The sequence below is a fragment of the Camelus ferus genome, chromosome 11, assembly GCF_009834535.1.
Source record: "Camelus ferus isolate YT-003-E chromosome 11, BCGSAC_Cfer_1.0, whole genome shotgun sequence".
NCBI classification, from domain to species: domain Eukaryota; kingdom Metazoa; phylum Chordata; class Mammalia; order Artiodactyla; family Camelidae; genus Camelus; species Camelus ferus.
In genome coordinates this window covers 21,900,816-21,920,898 of record NC_045706.1, presented here as the reverse complement: position 1 = coordinate 21,920,898, position 20,083 = coordinate 21,900,816, and the positions used below count along the sequence as shown (strand labels likewise).

Genomic DNA, 20,083 nt, shown 5'->3' with positions numbered 1-20,083 from the left:
GATCCCCTTTATTAGCCGGCATTGGCCCGGATTTTCATAGCCTCGGCCGAGGAGGTGAGGGCAGAGCGGGTAGAGGGAGATTGGTTCTTTCCGTTGTTTAAAAATGGAAATGGCTTTTAAGCAAGTTGTTTCTGGTCCATGTGGTGCTGCAGCCGCTGCTGGGCATCTTGTTTAAAAACAAAAACACGGAAAAGCTCCCCATCGCCATTACCCTCACACCTCTATTCCTGTCTGTTCAGAAGACGCTCTCCCGGGGCGCACTCTGTGGCTTTGTAGTGTTCTGCAGGGGAGGAAATGAGAGGCGTTATTCGTGGCAGGAACCTTGTGCTGAGTCCCCCCATAGCCCAGGCCCCAGGCATCAGGTTGGCACTCTCAGACCAACGGCCATGAAAAGTGTGCACCAGTGGAGGGCGTGGAGGAGATGACAGGGAACCACAGTAGCCTCAGGAGAAAGAGCTTTCACTCCAGCTCTGCCACCTACGTATCTGTGAGCTCAGGTCTTCTCATCTGTGAATGGGCACCATAATACCACTGGACAAAGTTATGAGGATGTCAGGAATGGCTCATCGTTGGTTAAGAGTGAAGTGCTGGGCAGTTCTAAGCAGTGATCCCAGGGAAACACTGCAATATTCCTAACCTGCCCAGCAAGCTCCCTGTGGGGTCACAGCCCAGTATGACCTTGGTCTCGGGGCTTCCTGCCTCACTGTACCACTCTGAGTCTGAGAGCCCTCCTCTGGTCTCCTAAATTCTGATTTCTTCTTCTTTTTTTTTTTAAATTGAAATATAGTCAGTCACAGTGTATCAATTTCTGGTATATAGCATAATGTTTCAATCATACACCTACACACATATATTCATTTTCATATTCTTTTTCATTATGGGTTGAAAAAATTAGGTTTTCTTATTTGTTTGTTTCTATATGGAACTCAGTTTGGCAGTGAATATGTTGAACTTTACTTGAGCCCTGAGCTTCTGGAAAACAGCATCGTTTAAGATGTCCCCCACCCTTTTGTGTTCATGGACGTGACTTACCGCAGAGAACCCCCCACTTCCCGCATATGCCCTAATGAGGTTCACATGTCCCCTGCGTTTACCTCTGATAAGACCAGATTCCTGTTCTTTGTCTCATCGGTGATGAGCTGAACTGTTGGTCTCCAACCAATCTGGACAAAACACCTGCTAATTTGACTTGACCTCATTTCAGTCTGGCTTTTCTCCTTCTGAGAATCACCTGACCCTAAGGAAAACCATTTCCTGTTTAACCACTCACTCCGCTTCCCACACTTCCTTCTCGCCTTGCTTTACTTCCCCCTACACAGGCAATTCTTGCCTGCCTTCACTCTGAGCTGTCTGCAGTATCATGGTCAGCCTGTTCTCCTGACTGCAATAGTCTTTTTCAGATAAAGTCTCCCCTTACCTAAGCCTGGGTTTGTCTTTCACAGTAGAATATGGCTATTTCCATTCTGAATAATAAAAGAGAGGATCGGAAAATAATTTTTAGAAAATGTATTGTAATGATGATGACAATGATATTAACCTTTTCCTTCATTTCCTTAGGAAAAATTTCCTTAACTTTTACATTTCCCCAAATACTAATTTATCCTTCTTTGCTGTGTCACAGCCACACTTCTTAGAGTTATCTTAATTCTAACCTCTTTTCCCACTTTATATTCACACTTTAACCTACTGCTGATTGTCCTCAACTCTCTCACATCCATCTCTCCACTATTCCACTAAAAATCCTCTAACCATTATTACAAGTGGCCATCTACCTGTCAAATCCAATAAACATCTCTATGTCTTTATTTGTGTATTTATTTATTTTACCTCTCTGAAGCATTTGACACTGTTGGGGAAAAATCCATACTTGATACTCGTCCCTTTGTCAGTGTTTTTTTAATTTTATTTTATTTTCTGGATTCCCTTTCTTGCTATCCTTAAAATACTGATGTTCCTAAGCTCTCCTTGCATTCTTCATGGTTCCTGAGTGACCTCATCCCTTCTCTTCATACTGACGACTCTTATTGCCCCAGCCCCAGCTCATATCTCTCCTTTAAACTCTAGGGCTATATATTTAACTGCCTATTCAAAGTACATTCCCTTAATGGTCCCATTTAACAACCAAGCTCAGAGTCTCTACCTTTTGTTCTTATGTCTCCTCCTTCTGCCATCTTTACTTACTTACTCCATTTATTTAATCAATAAGATTTTGTTGGATGTCTACCATATGCTGGATACTCCAATAAGTACTAGAAATAGAGTGGTAAATAAGAGAGATGTAGTTTCTGTGCTCTGGGAGCTTATAGTCTAACAAGAGAGACAGGCACCACATAAATAATTATAGAAGCGATCGTTAATTTTGATTGTAGTGAGTACTCTAAAGGAAAAGCAAAACACTTTGGAATTCAGATATCTGAGTTAATAGGCCTTCTCTCTTACCCCTTGTAAATTCTACCTCCTTAATATCTCACCAGTTCATTTCATAGGGTTCTCATAGAGAAGCTACTTCCTTGGTTCAGACCCTTGTGTATTACTACCTAGATGGTTGCAGTGACCTTTTAAGCCTTCTCCCTGCCTCTGGCATTGCCTTACTCAAACCCGTTCTTCGCAATGCTTCCACATTGGGTATTATCATGTAATGAACCTGACCTTCTCCAACCTAAATCTATGCATTAACCAACTCTAATCATCTCTTTCTCCTGTTTAAAGTCTTGTGACGGCACTGTACTTCTTCTGGGTAAAACTTTGGTGTGCCCTACAGACCCCTGGTGATGCGGTCACTCTTTATTCTCACCCCCCTCAGAGGAAGTCTGATTTCATGTTATTTCAAGTTCCATACATTGCCTTGAATGCTCCACCCTCTCTCTCACCCATAAGCCTTTAGATTCCTTTCACCATTTTCAGTATGTCTATTGTTGCACATAGTCAAGTTCACAGAAGGCCACACGAGTTTGTAATGTCTCCACCACCAGGTGAGCATCTTCTTGAAGTCAGGTTCTCTATTTTGCTCCTTTCTATATTTCTGCATGGTGTTTGGCACATGGCAAATGCTTAATAGCATAGGCGTTTCTGTAATAGTGAAGTTACATCAGGCCCAGATTACAAGAAAATGTTTCAGTAACAGGGAAGCATTTTTACCATTGTTCACCTAGGAAATCATAGGTTTAGGTCTTCAGAAAGCAACTATAATTCTCCCTAATGACTAAATTGGGAGGGTGTAGGAGGAGTGTTACTTATAATTATCTTAATAAGGAAATGACACATGCTTTGGAGTTAGATGAAGGTAGCAAGATAAAAGATACAAGTTTATTATCATTCAGATTCCTATTGGATCAATTTTAATGAATAATGCTTTTCTTTTTTCTTGAAGATTTAAAATTTTGATTATTGGTTGACCTCAGTTCACCTCTAAGACCTCTTAGAAGAAAGGACATGTAGTTCAGAGTTTTGTGAAAAGTGATTCCCCAGATTGCATGCCCCGGAATCATCTAGAGGGTTTGCTCAAATGGTAGAATCCAAAGCTCCACACCAGACATACTGACTCAGAATCTCAGACAGTGGGACCCGTGAGTCTGCATGCTGCTAGGATCTCCAGGTCTTCTTCATGCACACTGAATTATACCCCCACTTATATGGAGTTTAACTTCTTGATTCAGATAGTCTTGGGCTCAAATCTTAGTGATTTAACTTATTAGCTAAGTGATTTCGGCACATTATGGGTTTCTCAAGCAGACATCCTATAACTCTATACTAGAGAGTAGTGTCTCACCCTAGAGCCTGAGTACCTGTTCACCAGGTAACATAGTCCCAGCGCAGGTCTAAAGTAAGAAGCGCTCGTAGAAAATCTGGCTGCCTCTAATCCTGACCATGCCCCAGTGTTTAAGTTGTTTTTTTCCATTTCTTTTACATTAGTTTAGTCTAAAATAGCTTAGCTCATTCATTTTTATGACCAAAACATCTGGGAAAAGCCAGGCATTTCTATTGCATTTTTAACAGGGTAAGTGAATTTAATCCGTATTTCCTGCAGCTGCTATTTCCCCTCCTACTGGGCTCTTGGGCTTTCATTCCACACCAACACAACAGGATTTCATCACATGGTTTTTAAGAGGAAGCCTCATTTCCATTTTCAAGCACCTCAGCAGGAACCTGTAATTCTACAAGGTGTGTAAGCACAAATGAGTGAGTGAGGTCTTAGTCAAGGTCACCTAGAAGGTCCAAGGCTAGGGAGCTGACAGAGAATCTCCAGGAAGAAGATCCAGAAATTACTTTCTCAGCTGTCGAAATCAAATGCGTTTGCTCATTTAAAAAAAACAAAACAAAAAACAAACAAAAAAAACTTGGAGGAGCTCTCCATGGTCCTGACATCATTGACATGGCAGCACACTTTTTGTTGTTGTTGTTGAAACCATTTCTGGGAAAGGTTGGTCACATAAGGTAAAGGCTAGACCCACTCTGGTTATTTACTACTCTCAACTCCAATTGTCTGTGTCCCTGTTACCAGTGCTTTCCCCACCACAGTGACAAGGCTGCCTCTCTTTTTGATTTCCTGGGATGATACTGCTCTTTGGCATATAGAGCCGTATAGTTATGCATTTTAAAAATTACTCCTATTTTGTCCAATGTTTATCTAGGTCAACATTTCCTCCTGAAAGTGTAAGTTCCCTAGGTAAAGACTTGAGTTTGTGATCATCTCTGTCCAGTGCCTTGCCACATATGCAAACTAGCTTTTATAAACTGTTTTGAATTGTGAACTGTTAGATTTGATTTTAGAAATGATCTAGTCCAGGACTAGAAGCTAAAGTGACTTCAGGGACCAGGATGTTAACATTAATATGGAAGGGCAGATCGCAGGAACCTTTGGGTATGTAGGGCTAAGACTACAATAAGTCCTGACTCCACCTAAAATACTACATTTTCAGATTTTTGATAAAAGGCTATGGTCAAACCAAACAATTGTGATTCATATTCATTTCATGGGTGGTTCGTTTGCAACTTCTGATCTTGAAGTTCTACATCCACATAGTTAGAAGCTAACTATTAGGTTAGAGTTATACTACAGAGGTTCAAAGCATGGTTTAACTACTTACTAGTTTATGTAATCCAAAGCAAGTTGGTAAACCTCTGTGTGCCTCAGTTTACTCCTCAGTAAAATGGGACTAATCATACTACCTCCATTATAGAATTATTTGGATTTTTAAAATTATAATAATGCATTTAGATGACTTAGAGTATTTTCCAAATGTTAGCTACTTTTACTGGTAGCCCAAACTCTTCACTCTTTTGGTGAGAAAATGGAAGCTCAAGGAAACTGACACGTTCAATATCATACAGCTGACTTATAGAAAAGCTTATATTATGCCCCAGGACACAAAATTCCAGGTTGAATATCCTTTCCTCTAGGTCTGTGGTTTTCAAATATTATTTTATTAGCAGCAGAACCCCCTTGCCTTTTATTCTTAAAATATTACACTGAACTCCAGGATAAAACAGATCTGAGTGGTGCTGCTCTATTTGAAACAGGGTTGGAAGCCTGGAACCCCATCCATTGCCAATGTTTCCATGCCATCCTTCTTGCAATCCTTGTGGCTCTGAAGATTCCAAAGAAAGGTGTTAAAATCACTACACTAAAAAGTTTGAAGTTATAAATGAAGGTCTAATGAAGGGGTAGGCCCTGTCTTTTTTGCATGTGTGAGTTTCCTCTTGCAAGGCTGTATGTCTCTGTTAGCACTAACACCAACTTTTCTGATGTAAAAATAAAAAATGAAAATGGATGGATTCCCTCGAAGCCATGGAAAATGATACTCATCAAAGCCCCTTACACCCATCTCACTGTCACTTAGCAAAGAACAGAAATCATGAAGCTTATAATTTATAGCCTTGGTTAGACACGGAATTGTTTAACATTGCCTATAACTCAAGCTTTTCCTCAACCATTTCATAAGTCATGGTAATTACTCTGGGCCCCAGTGGGCAGGGAGATATGGAGATCTGCTGCTGTACAGGCCTTCCAGTCTTCTTACAGGACATGCACATCATTAGTACCAATGAGAACCAAGTGTTTGCAGCGGTCCAGGAGTGGAACCAGAACGACACGTACAACCTCTACATCTCAGACACCCGTGGGATCTACTTCACCCTGGCCATGGAGAACATTAAGAGCAGCCGAGGTCTGATGGGAAACATCATCATCGAATTGTATGAGGTATGTAGCCAAGATTTTCCCACATCTGCATCTGCCTCTATTTCTCATGCATTTGAATGGTATGAACACAAGCGTTGGAGTCAGATAGTCTGAGTTCAGATCCCAGCTGTACACTTAACCATTGTGTGACTTTGGGCAAGGGACTTAACTTCTCTGTGCCTCAATTCCCTCACCTATAAAATGGGTATATATATATATATATATATATATATATATATATATATATATATATATATATATATAAATCTGATGAAATTATTGTGAGAGTGAGAGATGTTTGTAAAGCATCTAGTGCTGTGATTGACTCAACAAGCCTTCAATGAATGGTAGCTAAAGTCAGCGTTCTTATGTGTTTGAGCATGATTACAAGCCAGAAGTGAAGGTACTTGACATCAGTGGTCTTTTGAGTACTTAAAATGCTTCTTTTTGGGAGGTCTACGTGGAAGGAATAGTACTATTTCTATGCCTTAAATTATTTGGAAAATCATGTTTTATGAACAAACTTTATAGGAAGGAGAAGGGTGGGAGTGAGGGTTTCCCTAACATGCTGCCAGATGCCAACACCTGTGTGTGGAGAAGACCTGGCTTTGACTTACACTGAGTTTTTCTTTTTTTTTCTTTTTCTTTCAATATGATCACCTTTATTGAGTTTCCACTTACATTGAAATTTTGTTTTAATGTGACCACCAGTTAAAGAATCATTTGTCTAACAAGTGATTCCATTTGGGAACTAGATTTTTTAAAAACCCTAATTATTTCAGTGACCTTAAGTACTTAGTGCTTGTTTATACCTCTAGTAACAGTATGTGACATTTGTCAGTCTTGGCCTCAGCAAAAGAACTTGACTGACCACTTCAACCTGATGGATTGAGTTGAGCAAAGAAGGTGTGTCTCATTGTCCAACACTCCCTGTGTCAGAGCCACACAGGCTGTGCTGGTTGAGGTCATTCATTTATCGCAAGACAATTGTCTGTTGTGGGTGGTGCCCTCAGATGGCTTGGGTGAGCTACTCCCTTGTGAGTTTTCCTCTTTGAGAAGTGGGAGTGGCTCTCAGAACAGAGGGATCGGTGCATGGGCTCTGCTTTACTGTGGTCTCTTCTGAGCTGTGCCTGTCAAGGTTCCAGCATCCCTGCCCTGGTATCTAAGTTGGCTGCTCAGTTACTAAGAGTGATGGAAACATGTAAGATTCCAGTTACTTTATTAGGCGGAAGCAGGATTACACAAAGGCATGGAGTGAATGGAAGTACCTTAAAAAGAAGGAGAGAAGTGACTGTCATTGGGCATAAAACAAAATCAGTAGAAATACCCTGTTTTCTCAGATATAGTAGACATGCGCTGAAATAATTCCCTTAGCAACAAGATCCCAGCTTGGGAAACGGCCCAGATTTCTTCCTAAAGTTGCAAAGATGGGCACAGATGACTAAGGGGTCTAAATGGCTTTGGGAAGCTTACATTTTCATGCCTCTAATCACAGTAGGAGGCAGAAATATACCTTTGTTATTGGGCAGTAAATCACATCTGTGAGAAGGTTTGGATAAATGTTCCCAGGACTGAGGCCATTCCTGTTTGCACAAGTAAGCCTGCAGAGGTAAGAGGATTATGCATGCTCCTGTGGTCCGAGCCCAAAAGGAGGGGACGGCCATTGCTGCAGATGACCTTTCATTTGAGAAATCCGTTTCTATGACTGTTGATGTGGTGGATGAGTTTGCCACTGTGCTATTCTTTTCCTTAAAAAGGGTGCCTGAAACTCCTTGGTCATTTAAAACAGTGAGACTCTGATCTGAAGTGCAGCATGAATCAAAATGAAGAATGTGCCAAAATACATGTAATTTTTTTTTCATCGTGCTAAAGTCAGTCTTGTTGGGGGAAAAAAAATGCTTGGTGTCATTGCATCTGCAGAGAAGCAAGTTGTACCAGGCAAAGCAACGTCTTTAAAACCAATTCTGCTGAGCTTGTTCTCCGTTCATTTTTATGAGGGTTGATTGTGCCCCTGCATTGTGTTCAAGCCCATGAGAAAAGCCGGAGAGATAAGGGTTCTTACCCTCAAGGAGCTTACAGTCTAGTTTATTGGGCTTTGAAGGGAGGTGAATAAACCAAGTTCCTCTTTTACTTGCCCAAGTTTGAATACAATTGAGACCAAAACAAAGGGTGAGACAAAAGGAGATCAAATGTCAGCTTTATTGCTTTTAAAAGCACAGAGGAGGAAGTGGTCTTGCTAATACTGCTCCCCAGAATTGGATGCATCCATCCAGTCACAGGCAGAAATAGTAAATCAAAAGTTCTCACATGGAAGCCTGTTTCTGTAACACCACGGCACTGAGGTACCGAGGATGTGATCTTTGCAGGCAGATCCTCAAAATAGTTGAGTTAAGGATGCACTGTACGTACCCAGTTCTTTTTCTCAATGTTACCAATCTGATTATCTGTACTTTTGCCTTGGAGAGGAGGAAGTGGAGAAGTGGAAGGCATTCCAAATGTCAAGAATGGCATAAGCCAAGAATTGGATACATGGTGTAGATTTGTAAGACCATGAGCTAGCCAGCTAGTCTAATTGCATAGAATAAATGGTTGTCAGGGACAAGAATGAGTGCTGGATAAGTAATTGAGGCTCAGATTCTACAAGGCATTTAATACCAAGGGAATAAATTGTGTCCTGACACTATCTAGACCATGACCATATTGAAGGTTTTTAGAGGGCGATGCTGTTTTGCACCTGAATATACATTCTGTGATTTGGCGATAAAGCTCAATTTAATTGGTCCCCAGGGGTCATTAGACTTTAACCTTCTTCACTGGAGATTCTCACAGAAACTAAGATTGTGTACCATATGGCCAGTTAGCAAAGAGACTATAATTTCGTCTGGACTCTGAATGCCCTTGAGTAATACAGCTGGGGAAAAAAAAATCAGTGAGCTTTTACATTGAATTCAGCTAAATTAACACACTTTCATGGAGTGTATTTTGTTTGATAGGCTGGTGCATGAGATTCATGATCTACTGGAAAGATATAAGTGACTCTTCTTAGTTGTTCACAGTCTAACTTGTATTGGAGGTACGACGCCTGTGGGTTATAGGGTCAGGAAAGAGGAAAGTTAATTCTCACTTGATGAATTTGGGGAGACTTGCGATGAGTAGATTTAAATGATGAATTTCTGGAGCTCGTGAGAAAGACATGGCTGGTAAAGTCCCACGTGGGAAAAGAGCCAGAGGCTGATGATTAGAGGTCCATTTTCCTGGAATGTTGAATGATCTTGGAGGATACTGGGGATACAGTTTATAAAGGTACTAGTAAAGAGCTTGAGGGTTGGGCATTTATTCTCTGGGCTAGTATTTCTCTGTGTTTTTCCCTTGCATCTAGCAAATGATAATTGAATGCAGGAGGTAGTCCCCATGCCAAGGTAATTTGTAGCTTTACATAATAATGTGACAGGATAGTACACCTATTTTCCCTTGTCTGAAATGTCAGAGATGCCTTCAGGTAACACAGATGTGAGGTGGCTCACGCTGACTGTGGCCACTTAAAACTACTGGTGTATCACTCCACCTTCCACGTGGACCTCTCGAGCCTTTTCTTGATATTGGAAAGGGGGCAAAGAAAGTGAGAATTTCCCTGAGAATTCGCTTTGCAGGTGTTGGCACTAAAAGACCCATGGCGATCAAGCCCATCGAACTCCCTAAAATCTTAAGGCAAGGTATTGTTCATGCCTTGGTCTGTTGACACAGTTTCCTGCTGTGGACAATCTCATGCTCTCTTTAGTCCCTGCCTCAGAGTACAATATTGTCATGACTGTAATTCCATAATCAGGGAAGAAAGTAATTCTTGAAAGCTAAATATTAATCTCTTCTTTAAGGTGTTAGAGCCCGTTCCATCAAAACAAGGCTGGTGGTGTTCATAATGCAGTTCATTATGTGTGTTCACAATTATATGTTTTTTTTTTCACCTCTCTAACTATAAACTACAATTATTAGTTGTTCTCCACTGATAAATCAAGTAACTAATACTCTTTCCAACACTCTCAGTTATACTATAGAAATATACTCTCAGCTGCTACATTTTCTTCAGTGCTTTCCTGGATTAAGCATCGACTTGTAACTCTATATAAAAATAACAACAGCATATCTATCAGGTAATGTCTTAGACCGGCATTGTTGAATAAATATATAATACAACTGCACATGCACTTTTAAGTTTTGTACTACCCACAGTTAAAAAACAATAAAGAGAAACAGGTGAAATTAATTGTAATGATATATTTTACTTAACCAAAATATCCAAAAGCAATCATTTCAGTATATGCTTAATATGAAAAAAATTACTAATGAGATATTTTATATTTTTGTCATACTAAGTCTACAATCTCCTGGGTATATTTTACACTTCCCAAGCATCTCAATTCGTGTACTGAATTTTCACCAGAAATACTTGATCAGCATTTACATTTCATAAAATTTACAATAGAAAAAGTGGATTCACTTACCCAGGTTATTCTAAACATACAATAACTGGACTAGGTATCAGGTTTTAAATTTTAGCTTACATTGGTTAAAATTAAATAAAATTAAAAGTCTATTTCTGGTAAAGAAGGTTATACTGTATAGCACAGAGAACTGTATTCAATAGCTTGTAATAACCTATAATGAAAACAAATGTGAAAAATAATGTGTATATATAAAACACAATCACTATGCTGTACACCATAAACTAACACAACATTGTAAATCAACTATACTTCACTTGAAAGAGAAGTCAGTTTCTTAGTCCTATTGGCCCCATTTCAAGTTCTCAGTAGCCATATGTGACTTATGGCTATAATATTGGACTGCATAATCCTTAACGATTTATAAACTCTTTCTTATCTATCTATTACAATATCTCCTTGTGGTGTAGGTATCATTCCCTGATGTGCCTTTGAGAGATGCAGAGAATTTGGTAACTTGGCTAAGATCACACAGCTAGTCAACAGTGGGTCAGTGTTGGAACCAACCCATGTCTTTCTGACCAAAAGTCCAGGCTCTTCCTACTGTACAATTTTTTCACATTCATTTTTTAAAACTGAGGTATAATTTATGTCTAGTGACATTTGCCCTTTCTGGTGTACCCTTTTTGGTTCTATGAGCTTTGGCAGGGGTATGTGCATCCACCGCCATCATCAAGGTCATTGACCATGTAGGATATTGTCTCAAAACATTCCCTCTCTGGCCCTTTTGTAGTCACCCTCCTCCCACCCAGAGTCACTAGCAAATCAATCTGATTTCTCTCTCTCCCTCCAGTTTTTTGCCTTTTCTAGATTTCATAGGAATGGAATTATACAGTTGGCAGTCTTTTGAGTCTAGCATCTTTCACTTAGAGTAATGCATTTGAGACTCACCCGTGTTGTTGACCATCAATAGATGTTTCTTCTTTCTGTTGCTGGGTAGTACTGCATTGCCTGGGTGTGTCTTCATTTGTTTATTTATTCACCAATTGAAGGTCCTTCCAGTTGTTTCCAGTTTTATATGAGTATGAAGGAAATTTCTATAAACATTCATGTGAACTTTCTCATGGGTAAATCCCTAGGAGCAGAATTGCTTGGCCGAATGTAAATGTATGTTTATAAAAAGCCACCAAGCTGTTTCTCAAGTGGCAGTATCATTTTGTATCCCCACCAGAGATGTATGCAAGTTCTAATTGCTTCACATCTTCACCAGCACTTGGTATTATCAGTTTTGTGTGTGTGCATGTGTTTAGACATCCTTTTAGGGGCCTAGTGCTTCCTCGTTAGTTGAGTTTAAATTTCCTAATGACTAATCATGTTGACTTCACTATACTTGGATGGACAAAATACAACTCTCTGAGCCATCCTTAGTGTTCTGGCCTCTTTGTGCATCTTATCGATGTTTCTTTGTGTTCCCTGTCTCTGTTTCCTGCCTTCCACCCTCTGCTTTATCATGACCTTACATTACCCTTCTTTGGCCAGATGGACAGCTGCTTAGAGACTCCACAGGGACATTTTTCGAAACTGACCTTCGTCCATTCCTCACTACAGATCCAACTCTAGGGACAGCCCAAGGGAGACCATGGTAATTGCTTTTCTCAGCAGAGCCCTGTCTTCCTTATCCTGAGGGCCCAGGGAGGTGAGCGACAGATGACCATGCCACCTGGACTCAGTGCTTTGCCAAGGGACTGCTGTCAGTGTCCCTTTGTACCCCAAATTGATTCCCAGAGGGAAAGTGGGCCATGCAGGCCTGATGTCTTGTCCCACCCTCTTCTGTGGGGACCACCACAAGCTGGTACGTTTCTCCTTGAACTCTTGGAGTCAACAGCAGCTACACTTCTGATTTCAAACCACAGTGGGAGGAAACACATTTAAGTTTATCAGATCCCAAGTACCTCCTTGGATGGAGAAGAGTTGAAATGTGTTTCTCATTCTCCAACAACTCCTTTCCATTGCACGTAGTGGGGATAAGTAGTGTCTCATGGAAATCTTGTGTCGGAGACGTGCATGTAGCTACCTGTGTACACAGGCACGCATATGTGGGCGTGAGTCTACTAGGCTTCGACAACATAAATGGATTTCATACTTGGGTTGCAATCAAAAAGTCTGAAAGCTATTGGCCTAAGATATAGGAAGCAAAGTGCCCTCCAAACTTACAGTCCATTTATACAAGAGGTAGATGTTAAGGGCTTCGAACAATCCAAACACAAATGGAAACTGTTCTTTTTTGTTTGTTTTTGTCAGACAGGAGGCAGATTGCTTTGGCAGTATATGTAATTATAAGAGAAATATCTTCAGAGGTGCAGATGGTCACCCTCAGCATCTCTCCTTCCTACAGCCCTTCTGTTCCCATCCCCCTGATTTTGCTCTCAGACTTGATGAGGCACACAGGAAATGCCCATCTGAGTGGTGGAGTTCTTGGTGGGAACGTTGGGAATGTGGCAGTGTAATACTGATATATTTGCCAAACATGCTCATCCAGAAAAGCACAAAGGGCAGCTGAGTGGCTAGTAATTCCGCTGGAATGCATTGAGCTAGGAGGCAGGGGGTGGGTGACAGAAGTCCCACAGGAGCAGACTCAGGAGTCTGAGTCTGACCTGAGTGTTTGCTAGAAAGGGGATAGCCAGGTCCTGGCTACATGTTGGAGGAGAGCCAGTTGGCTCAGTGGGGGGAGTTCTATGGAAGCGTTGTCTGGCGGTCCATCATAAAAACACCAGCTCTGTGTCTGAAGAGAATACCAGAAGCCCCCCGTGAGGCAGAAGGCTCTAAGGGGTACAGATTCCATTCTCTGGGAGGAATAGGTGGTCATCAGGTTTCAGAGAAACATCTTTGCAGTCGGCTGGAAAGACCGAGGTGACCTGAGGGCCCCGTAGCCGCTGGTCGAGCACGAGAGACCTTCCTGAAGTGGCCCTGCCTCCCAGCGGCGAGGGCAGGGGGTGCGCTCCAGGGAAGCTAGGGCGGGGGGGGGGGCACTCCGGGGAAGGGCAGAGCTCTGGCACAGCCCGCGCCTTGGCGTCTGTCCTTACCCACCCTCTGTTCAAGTTAGAAATCTAATCAACTCCGTGACTGGCCTTTTGTCAAATGCCCCTGATGGTGTCCTTCCCAGATAACGGGGTTCTCCTCCTGACACTCTTTGTCCATTTGTTGTTGTTGCTGCTGCTGTTTGTTTGTTTTCTGTGGGTTGGCATTCTCTTTTCTCTTTCAAGGTCAGCCAGGTTACTTCAAAAAAAAATTCTTATTTCATCAGCTAAACTATGTCATTAAAAAAAAAAAAACAAAAAAACAAAAGACCTCACTTCTGTGAAATTCTTTCCCTTTGTTCCCACTGGCATTCCCTCAGAACTGCAGTTAGATCTCAGCTACACATGATCCTCAAAGAATGGGGATACATACAGTTAAAGTTTCAAGATATCTGGGTATTACCCAGAAAACCTGCCATTAAACTTCTTGTTTCTCTATATTTAAGCAATATGAATTACCTTTTCTTTGGAACATGCTGGAGCTTGAACAAGAAGTTAAGGGAATCTTTCTTTCACATAGAGTGTTGGCATCCCAAATCTCTCTTCTTATTGCCCAGGCGTAGACATTGAAGAAATAACTGTTTGAGTCAAATCTGTGCATACTCCAGCACACTCCTGCATTTTAAATCTCCTGACTCCCTGGCTTCTTACTTTGTGGTGATGCTCCTCTCCCTTCAGAATACCAAGAGTAGGCAAATCCCAGTACATTGGGAACTCTGTCAAAAGCGGTCTGCATCTTTTGTCCTGTCCTTTGCCAGCTGACTGAGGAAATAAAGAAAGGGAAGGGCTTATTCCTCTTCTTTCAAAATGACCATTGACTGAGACCCAAAGATGGTATGGGAACTATCCAAAGTCACACGGTGAGCTACTGGCACAGCCAGAGATATAGGGGCCGAGCCACCAGGCTGGGTCCTCGCCCGGAAATGTCTACCTCTACCAATCAGGACGCCTGAACTTCCACCATTAAGGAGTATACCTGGATGCCTTGAAGAGCTGTCTACCAGCCCCTTCTGAGCAAAAGTCCAGGTTCTTTAGAAGGAGGAACTCCTTCAGTCATTATCAACCACTGGCACCCTAGAGGGAATGTTGATAATTAAGGATAAGGTCTTCTGAACAAAGTGCAGAGACCTATAGCGTGGGGAAAAGCAGTCGAGGAAGAGGGGGTGGGACATCTGGGTAGAGGGGGTGGAGGGAGCAGAGATGAACTGAAACTTCTCTCAGAGACCACGTGGTACATGACATATATCCCTCCTCTTCTCCTCTATTGTATCCCCAACCCGCTGTGAAAAATTCTGGGGCTTCTCCAAAACTATAGGCATTTTGGCCCAACATGGTTCTCCATCTCTCGCCCTTTTTCCTAGGTAGCAGGTATCAAAGGGATATTCCTGGCAAACAAGAAGGTGGATGACCAGGTGAAGACATACATCACTTACAACAAGGGAAGGGATTGGCGCCTACTGCAAGCTCCAGACGTGGACCTGAGAGGAAACCCTATACACTGCCTGCTGGTCAGTCCCCCAGTCTCATGGGAGACCACACGGGGCAAGCTGGTTACCTGGGGATGCTCCATCAGGGGCTTTTATCCATCAGGGAGGTCTTAGGAACCTGGCTGGTGCTGGACAGGGATTTCCTATAATTCCCAGGGCATCATTCTGTGGACTCAGACTGCCAGACCACTTGGACGGGAAGTTCAGGTGAACTCCACAAGCTTTTACGGAGAGTACCCTATATGCTCCAACTCCTAGTAAGATAAAGAAACAGAAGAGAAAGAGCCTGTGACCAAGGTCCCAGACAGAGCTCCGTAGTGGTGAATACCTATTAGCTGATGCTGGTGTGGTACAGTTTGATAAGGGCTTGATAGTGGTCAAGGTGAGCTAAAGTTACCTTGAAAGCCCAAGAAGTGTCAGACTGGTGAGTCCACATGGGACAGTAGTTAATCTCTCAGCATTCCCGGGATTCCAGTTATGGGAAATATTGGGGTAGACACCATGGAGGACATGATGTGTAAGCCACTATCTCTGTCCTCGGGGGCTGCAACTTGAGGCTGATGATTGACAGTGAAATTCACAACCCTCAGTGCCCTCTTAAAGGGATCCATGCGAGAAACTTTTCTAAGGTCTCAGAAATGGTTATGTTTCTCCTTCACACAAAAAAAGTTGCCTTTTGCCACTTACTGAAAAGGTTTATTAATCACTTATCATATTCTAGATGTTATTTTAAAAACGGAGGGTATAGTGGTAAATAAGACAAACAGGGCCTGTCTCCTTTTGTAGTTTACAGTCCAGCTCCCAGATTTTGACTTTGGTACAAGGCAGGTAGGAGACAGACGCTTGCCTACCTCCAGGAACTGGTCACAGCAAGAACTTTGTTTTTTTTTCCCCAAACCTAACTGATGGTTTCATCTTATTTTATTAACCTAATTTTCTCCTTTCCCCAATTTTACAATTTTCTTATTTTTATGTATTATATAGGCTGCAACCCTGTAAGTCCCTAATCCTTTTAAAGAAACTCAAATAGGGATAATAGGTAAATAAAGAATGCAAACTTCTATGAGTTTTAGATAATGGCTCCAGACATTTTAGGTACAATTCAAAGTAAGATTCTAAACAGGAACCAAACACATAGCACAGAAACTGAGACTATCTGGTTGAAGAAGAGCGTAAAGGGTCTGGGGACTGTCTCACTTAGCATCCCCTTTTTACTGCTCCCAGTGGCTCTTCAGAGCTCCAAGACGCAGGGTGCGATGGTCAAGGTCAGGCCTGGGAGAAGGTCAGGGTCATCCCGGGAGCAGGAGTGGTCAGGGAGGCTTCATAAGGCTGAGCACGAACTGGACTCTGATGGGTGGGGTTGAGGGGAGGAGAGGGGACACCTGCGATCGTCATGGGAGCGGGGACAGGAGCGTGCCTGGGAACGGTCCTCAGGGCAGCTTCTGATGTGAGCACTTCGGCTGTTCAGGGAGAGATGACTCCTCTCCAAAACTAAGTGAGCGGCTCACATCCAATCTGTGCTGTTCCTGGAAGCTGAGCACCAGGGAGCCCCATCTCTAGTGGAGTGAGGGTGCGCGTCAGGAGTTTCCTGGAATGAAGTTACTTTCTTCTCCACTTTAGCCCTTCTGCTCCCTACACCTGCACTTGCAAATCTCCGAAAATCCATATTCTTCAGGAAGAATCTCCAGCAAGGAGACGGCTCCCGGGCTTGTGGTCGCTACAGGTAAGGAGGACGTTCCCCGGGCTTCTTCCTCACCGAGGGCTTCGGGAGTACATCCTGACCTCTTTGGAATCATTTGAGCATCGGATAAAAGCTATAGACACTTTTCCCAGAAAACAGGTGGGGTCTGTGGAGCTCCAAGGCCAATCTAATAACCCAGGAAAAGAGCTCCAGATGCTTGTAACTGCTGGTAATTGCATCACCCCACAAAGTCACAGGGCCATCCGCTGTGCTTCGCGAGAGGCCAGAGTCCCTCTCCAAGTGCACTGAGTGATCAGAAAGGTGGTTTCTACAGGGGAATTCTCACTTGAAGAAAACACAGTACATGAGCTTCGTAGCTCACCAAGTCAAAGTTGGGGTAGTTTTCTCTTTACACAGAGGATCCTTTACAAAGCGTTTTACCCCAGAGCTGTTTTTAATCAGGAGGTCTCTGGAGCATGTAAAGGTTTGTTTACACATGATGAACCACTTGGCTGGGAGCCTGGGGTTAAGGGCAGAAAAGCTCCAGTTTGCCTTGTTGGAACTACTGTCCACCGAACATCAATGAGAAATGAAGATAAAATAACTCTGAGATGAAAATAGGAGTCTCCAGGGGAAAGTCCTCTGATCAGCATGCATTCGATTTACATACACCTTTTCAGGAACACAGTGGTGTCGTGAAGCAAGGCTGGGCTCTCCTCTTAGAAGCTGGAGCTCTGATATGAGGCAGCTTTTTCCTAATGGAAACAGGTAAAATTACAGAGACTTTCTGAGAGGGTATAGCCTGCTTTCTCTCATCAGCCTGAAGCCCTGTCCCCTGGAGTGACTGCCCTCCTAGGTACGGCTTCCTTCTCCAGGCCTCCAGCTGCGAGGACTTTTCAGTGTCACCAGGCACCATCCACTCTAATCAGATTGACAGCTAGCATAGCTTCCGAACCTTTCAGGCAGCCCTTCTTGACCCCGTCGGAATTGCCATATTTAACCCCACTGACGTCAGGGAGCCCAGGACTGCGGGAGATGAGGGCAGGCTCTGTTGCTGTTCTCCTGTCTTGGGGAGTGATCCCCACACTCCATAATCCAGTGTGGGTCGGACCCCCGAGCTCTGGGGCTGCTCCACTCTCTCCCTCCCCACCCCCAAGGACCTGCGGGACTCCCCCCGACTGGAGTGTAGGGAACACTGGAAAACAGGCATCGAGAATAAAAGTTAACATGAGTTAAATGCTGACGATGTAGCCAGGCGTTGTTCTGAGTGGCTTAACCACTCTGAACAGTCAGTGATTTAATTGACAAAGTAGGACTGATGGTACTGACATGTTGGAATTGGAGTAGTAAATGAAGCACTGGATTTAAAGTGCTCAGAAAGGGGCCTAGGACGTAGTGAATGCTCAGTGTGTGTTACCTGTAATCATCATTAATATTACAGAAATTTAGAACAGTGCTTCTTGCACCAGAAGAATGTGGGTGGCACCTCTCCTCCAACAGAATCCATAAATAATATGCACACGCTGGGCCTACGCTGAATGAAGGGACACACCCGGGAACCCCGTGGTCCCGCGTTCCAGGCTGGGCTCTGACGCTTCCTGGCCTTATGGATTCGGCTTAGTTCTTTAACCTATGAGCTTCGTTTGCTCTGAGCGTAGTCAGCTGGGATTAGTGGCGTCGTTATTATCTGTGACCATCACGTGCCTCTAAATGGCTCTGTTAAGTCTTTGCAAACTAGCAAACATGTAGACCTTAAAGATTTGTTTTTGAAACATTTGTCAGTACGTATGAGAATGTGCTAATTCCTCTTACTCTCCCCTTTGTAACTCTTGGAACCTGCATGGAGCATTGCATTGTGAGGGACAGAACACAGGTGACAAGATCCTGATGGAAATCCGGGACTAGATCCCGGCACATGCTTCCTGGTTTAGCACCTCCTAACCCTGCTTGCCAGCTCTCCCTGGGAGATGGTTTGCTAGACGGAGGATAATGATGAAGCTAGCCAAGGATGCCATCAATGGCTTATATGGAGCCTGTCTCTAGAGGACCCCCTTCCATATCCATGTGTTTCACCTGCCTTCAGGCATCAGTGACCCTGGCCTCTGTCCTCCCACTCACACTCCTCACCACCTCCTCCCATCTCTCATTGAGATGAGGTCTCAGGGAAGCTGCGTGGATGAAAGGCTAGCCAGGGATTCGTCTATATCTCTTGTTGAGACCATCTCAGAAAGCAGATGGAATTCCAGTCTGGAGAGTTTGGGAGCTGCCTTTAGCAAGCAAAACCGCTAGGGTTCAAAATACCCCTACCACTGTGGTCTCAAGCTGGTTGTTGAGAGACCTCACATCCTCCCAGGGCCTTAAGTTGTGCAAAGCACTTTCTTTGCCTTGATGGCACAGTGGCTGGAGGGTGTAGAAAAGGCAATTACTCTTCTCCTCTACCTACAGATGATGAGACAGAGGGCAGGAGGGAACAGGTGTCATGTCCATGCTCACACTACCTCAGGCTCTGAGTCTAATCTGTCCAGTAGCCATTTAGCCAGACCTCGTCCCGAGCCCCTTCACAGGCCAGCTCTGCACCTACCCCAGGCTCCCCGCCACGACGCTTCCTACAAACTCTGAAATGTCCATCCCCTGGTGTTGTCCCCTTCACGGAGGTGCCTTTCCTCCCTACACTGGCTTGTGCACTGTCTGCTTCCTTCTACACTTCACCCTTAACCTCCCTGAGTGGGCATCAGTGCTGGTGAGAAAGGCGTCTCTAGACCCAGAGGATGTTAAAATTCTCTCTCTCTTCTCCTTCTTCTTCTTTCTAACTAAGGAGCAGAGAAGGAAGGTAGCTGTAGGAGGAAATGGGGCTAAAAGCATATTGTTTAAAGCTGCCCCAACGCTCTGTGATTTACCAGCTAAGCTGTTCTGAGAGGAGCTCCCTGTTCTCCATCCCTCTCCTCCCTTCTCCCTCCTTTCACACCACTTCGGTGGGGAACAGCTACCTCTTCCTCCAACCTGGCCAGGGATACCTTGGGAAGCCCCCCTCCAGTTCCACGTTAGCCAGCGAGGTGCGTTATTCAAACCTTCCTTCTCTGACACAATAACCCAGACTCTTCCTATTAGAGGTTTCCCACAGATCCACTTAGGGACTGAACATGTTCAGAGATCAGATCATCCTGGACACATCTGTTCTGTCCTTTCATCTGGGAACTGACTTTCTGGTCCCTGTGATC

General features: G+C 43.5%; 1 protein-coding gene across 1 annotated transcript in view; it reads left to right on the top strand.

Moving 5' to 3' along the window:
* SORCS3 (sortilin related VPS10 domain containing receptor 3) overlaps positions 1-20,083 on the top strand; it is a 565,499-nt gene that overhangs the window by 457,949 nt on the left and 87,467 nt on the right. The window contains exons 9-11 of the mRNA XM_032490977.1: positions 6,023-6,202; positions 15,059-15,205; positions 16,805-16,907. Coding sequence (XP_032346868.1) covers positions 6,023-6,202; positions 15,059-15,205; positions 16,805-16,907 — 430 coding nt within the window. The remainder of the gene's footprint in view (positions 1-6,022; positions 6,203-15,058; positions 15,206-16,804; positions 16,908-20,083) is intronic.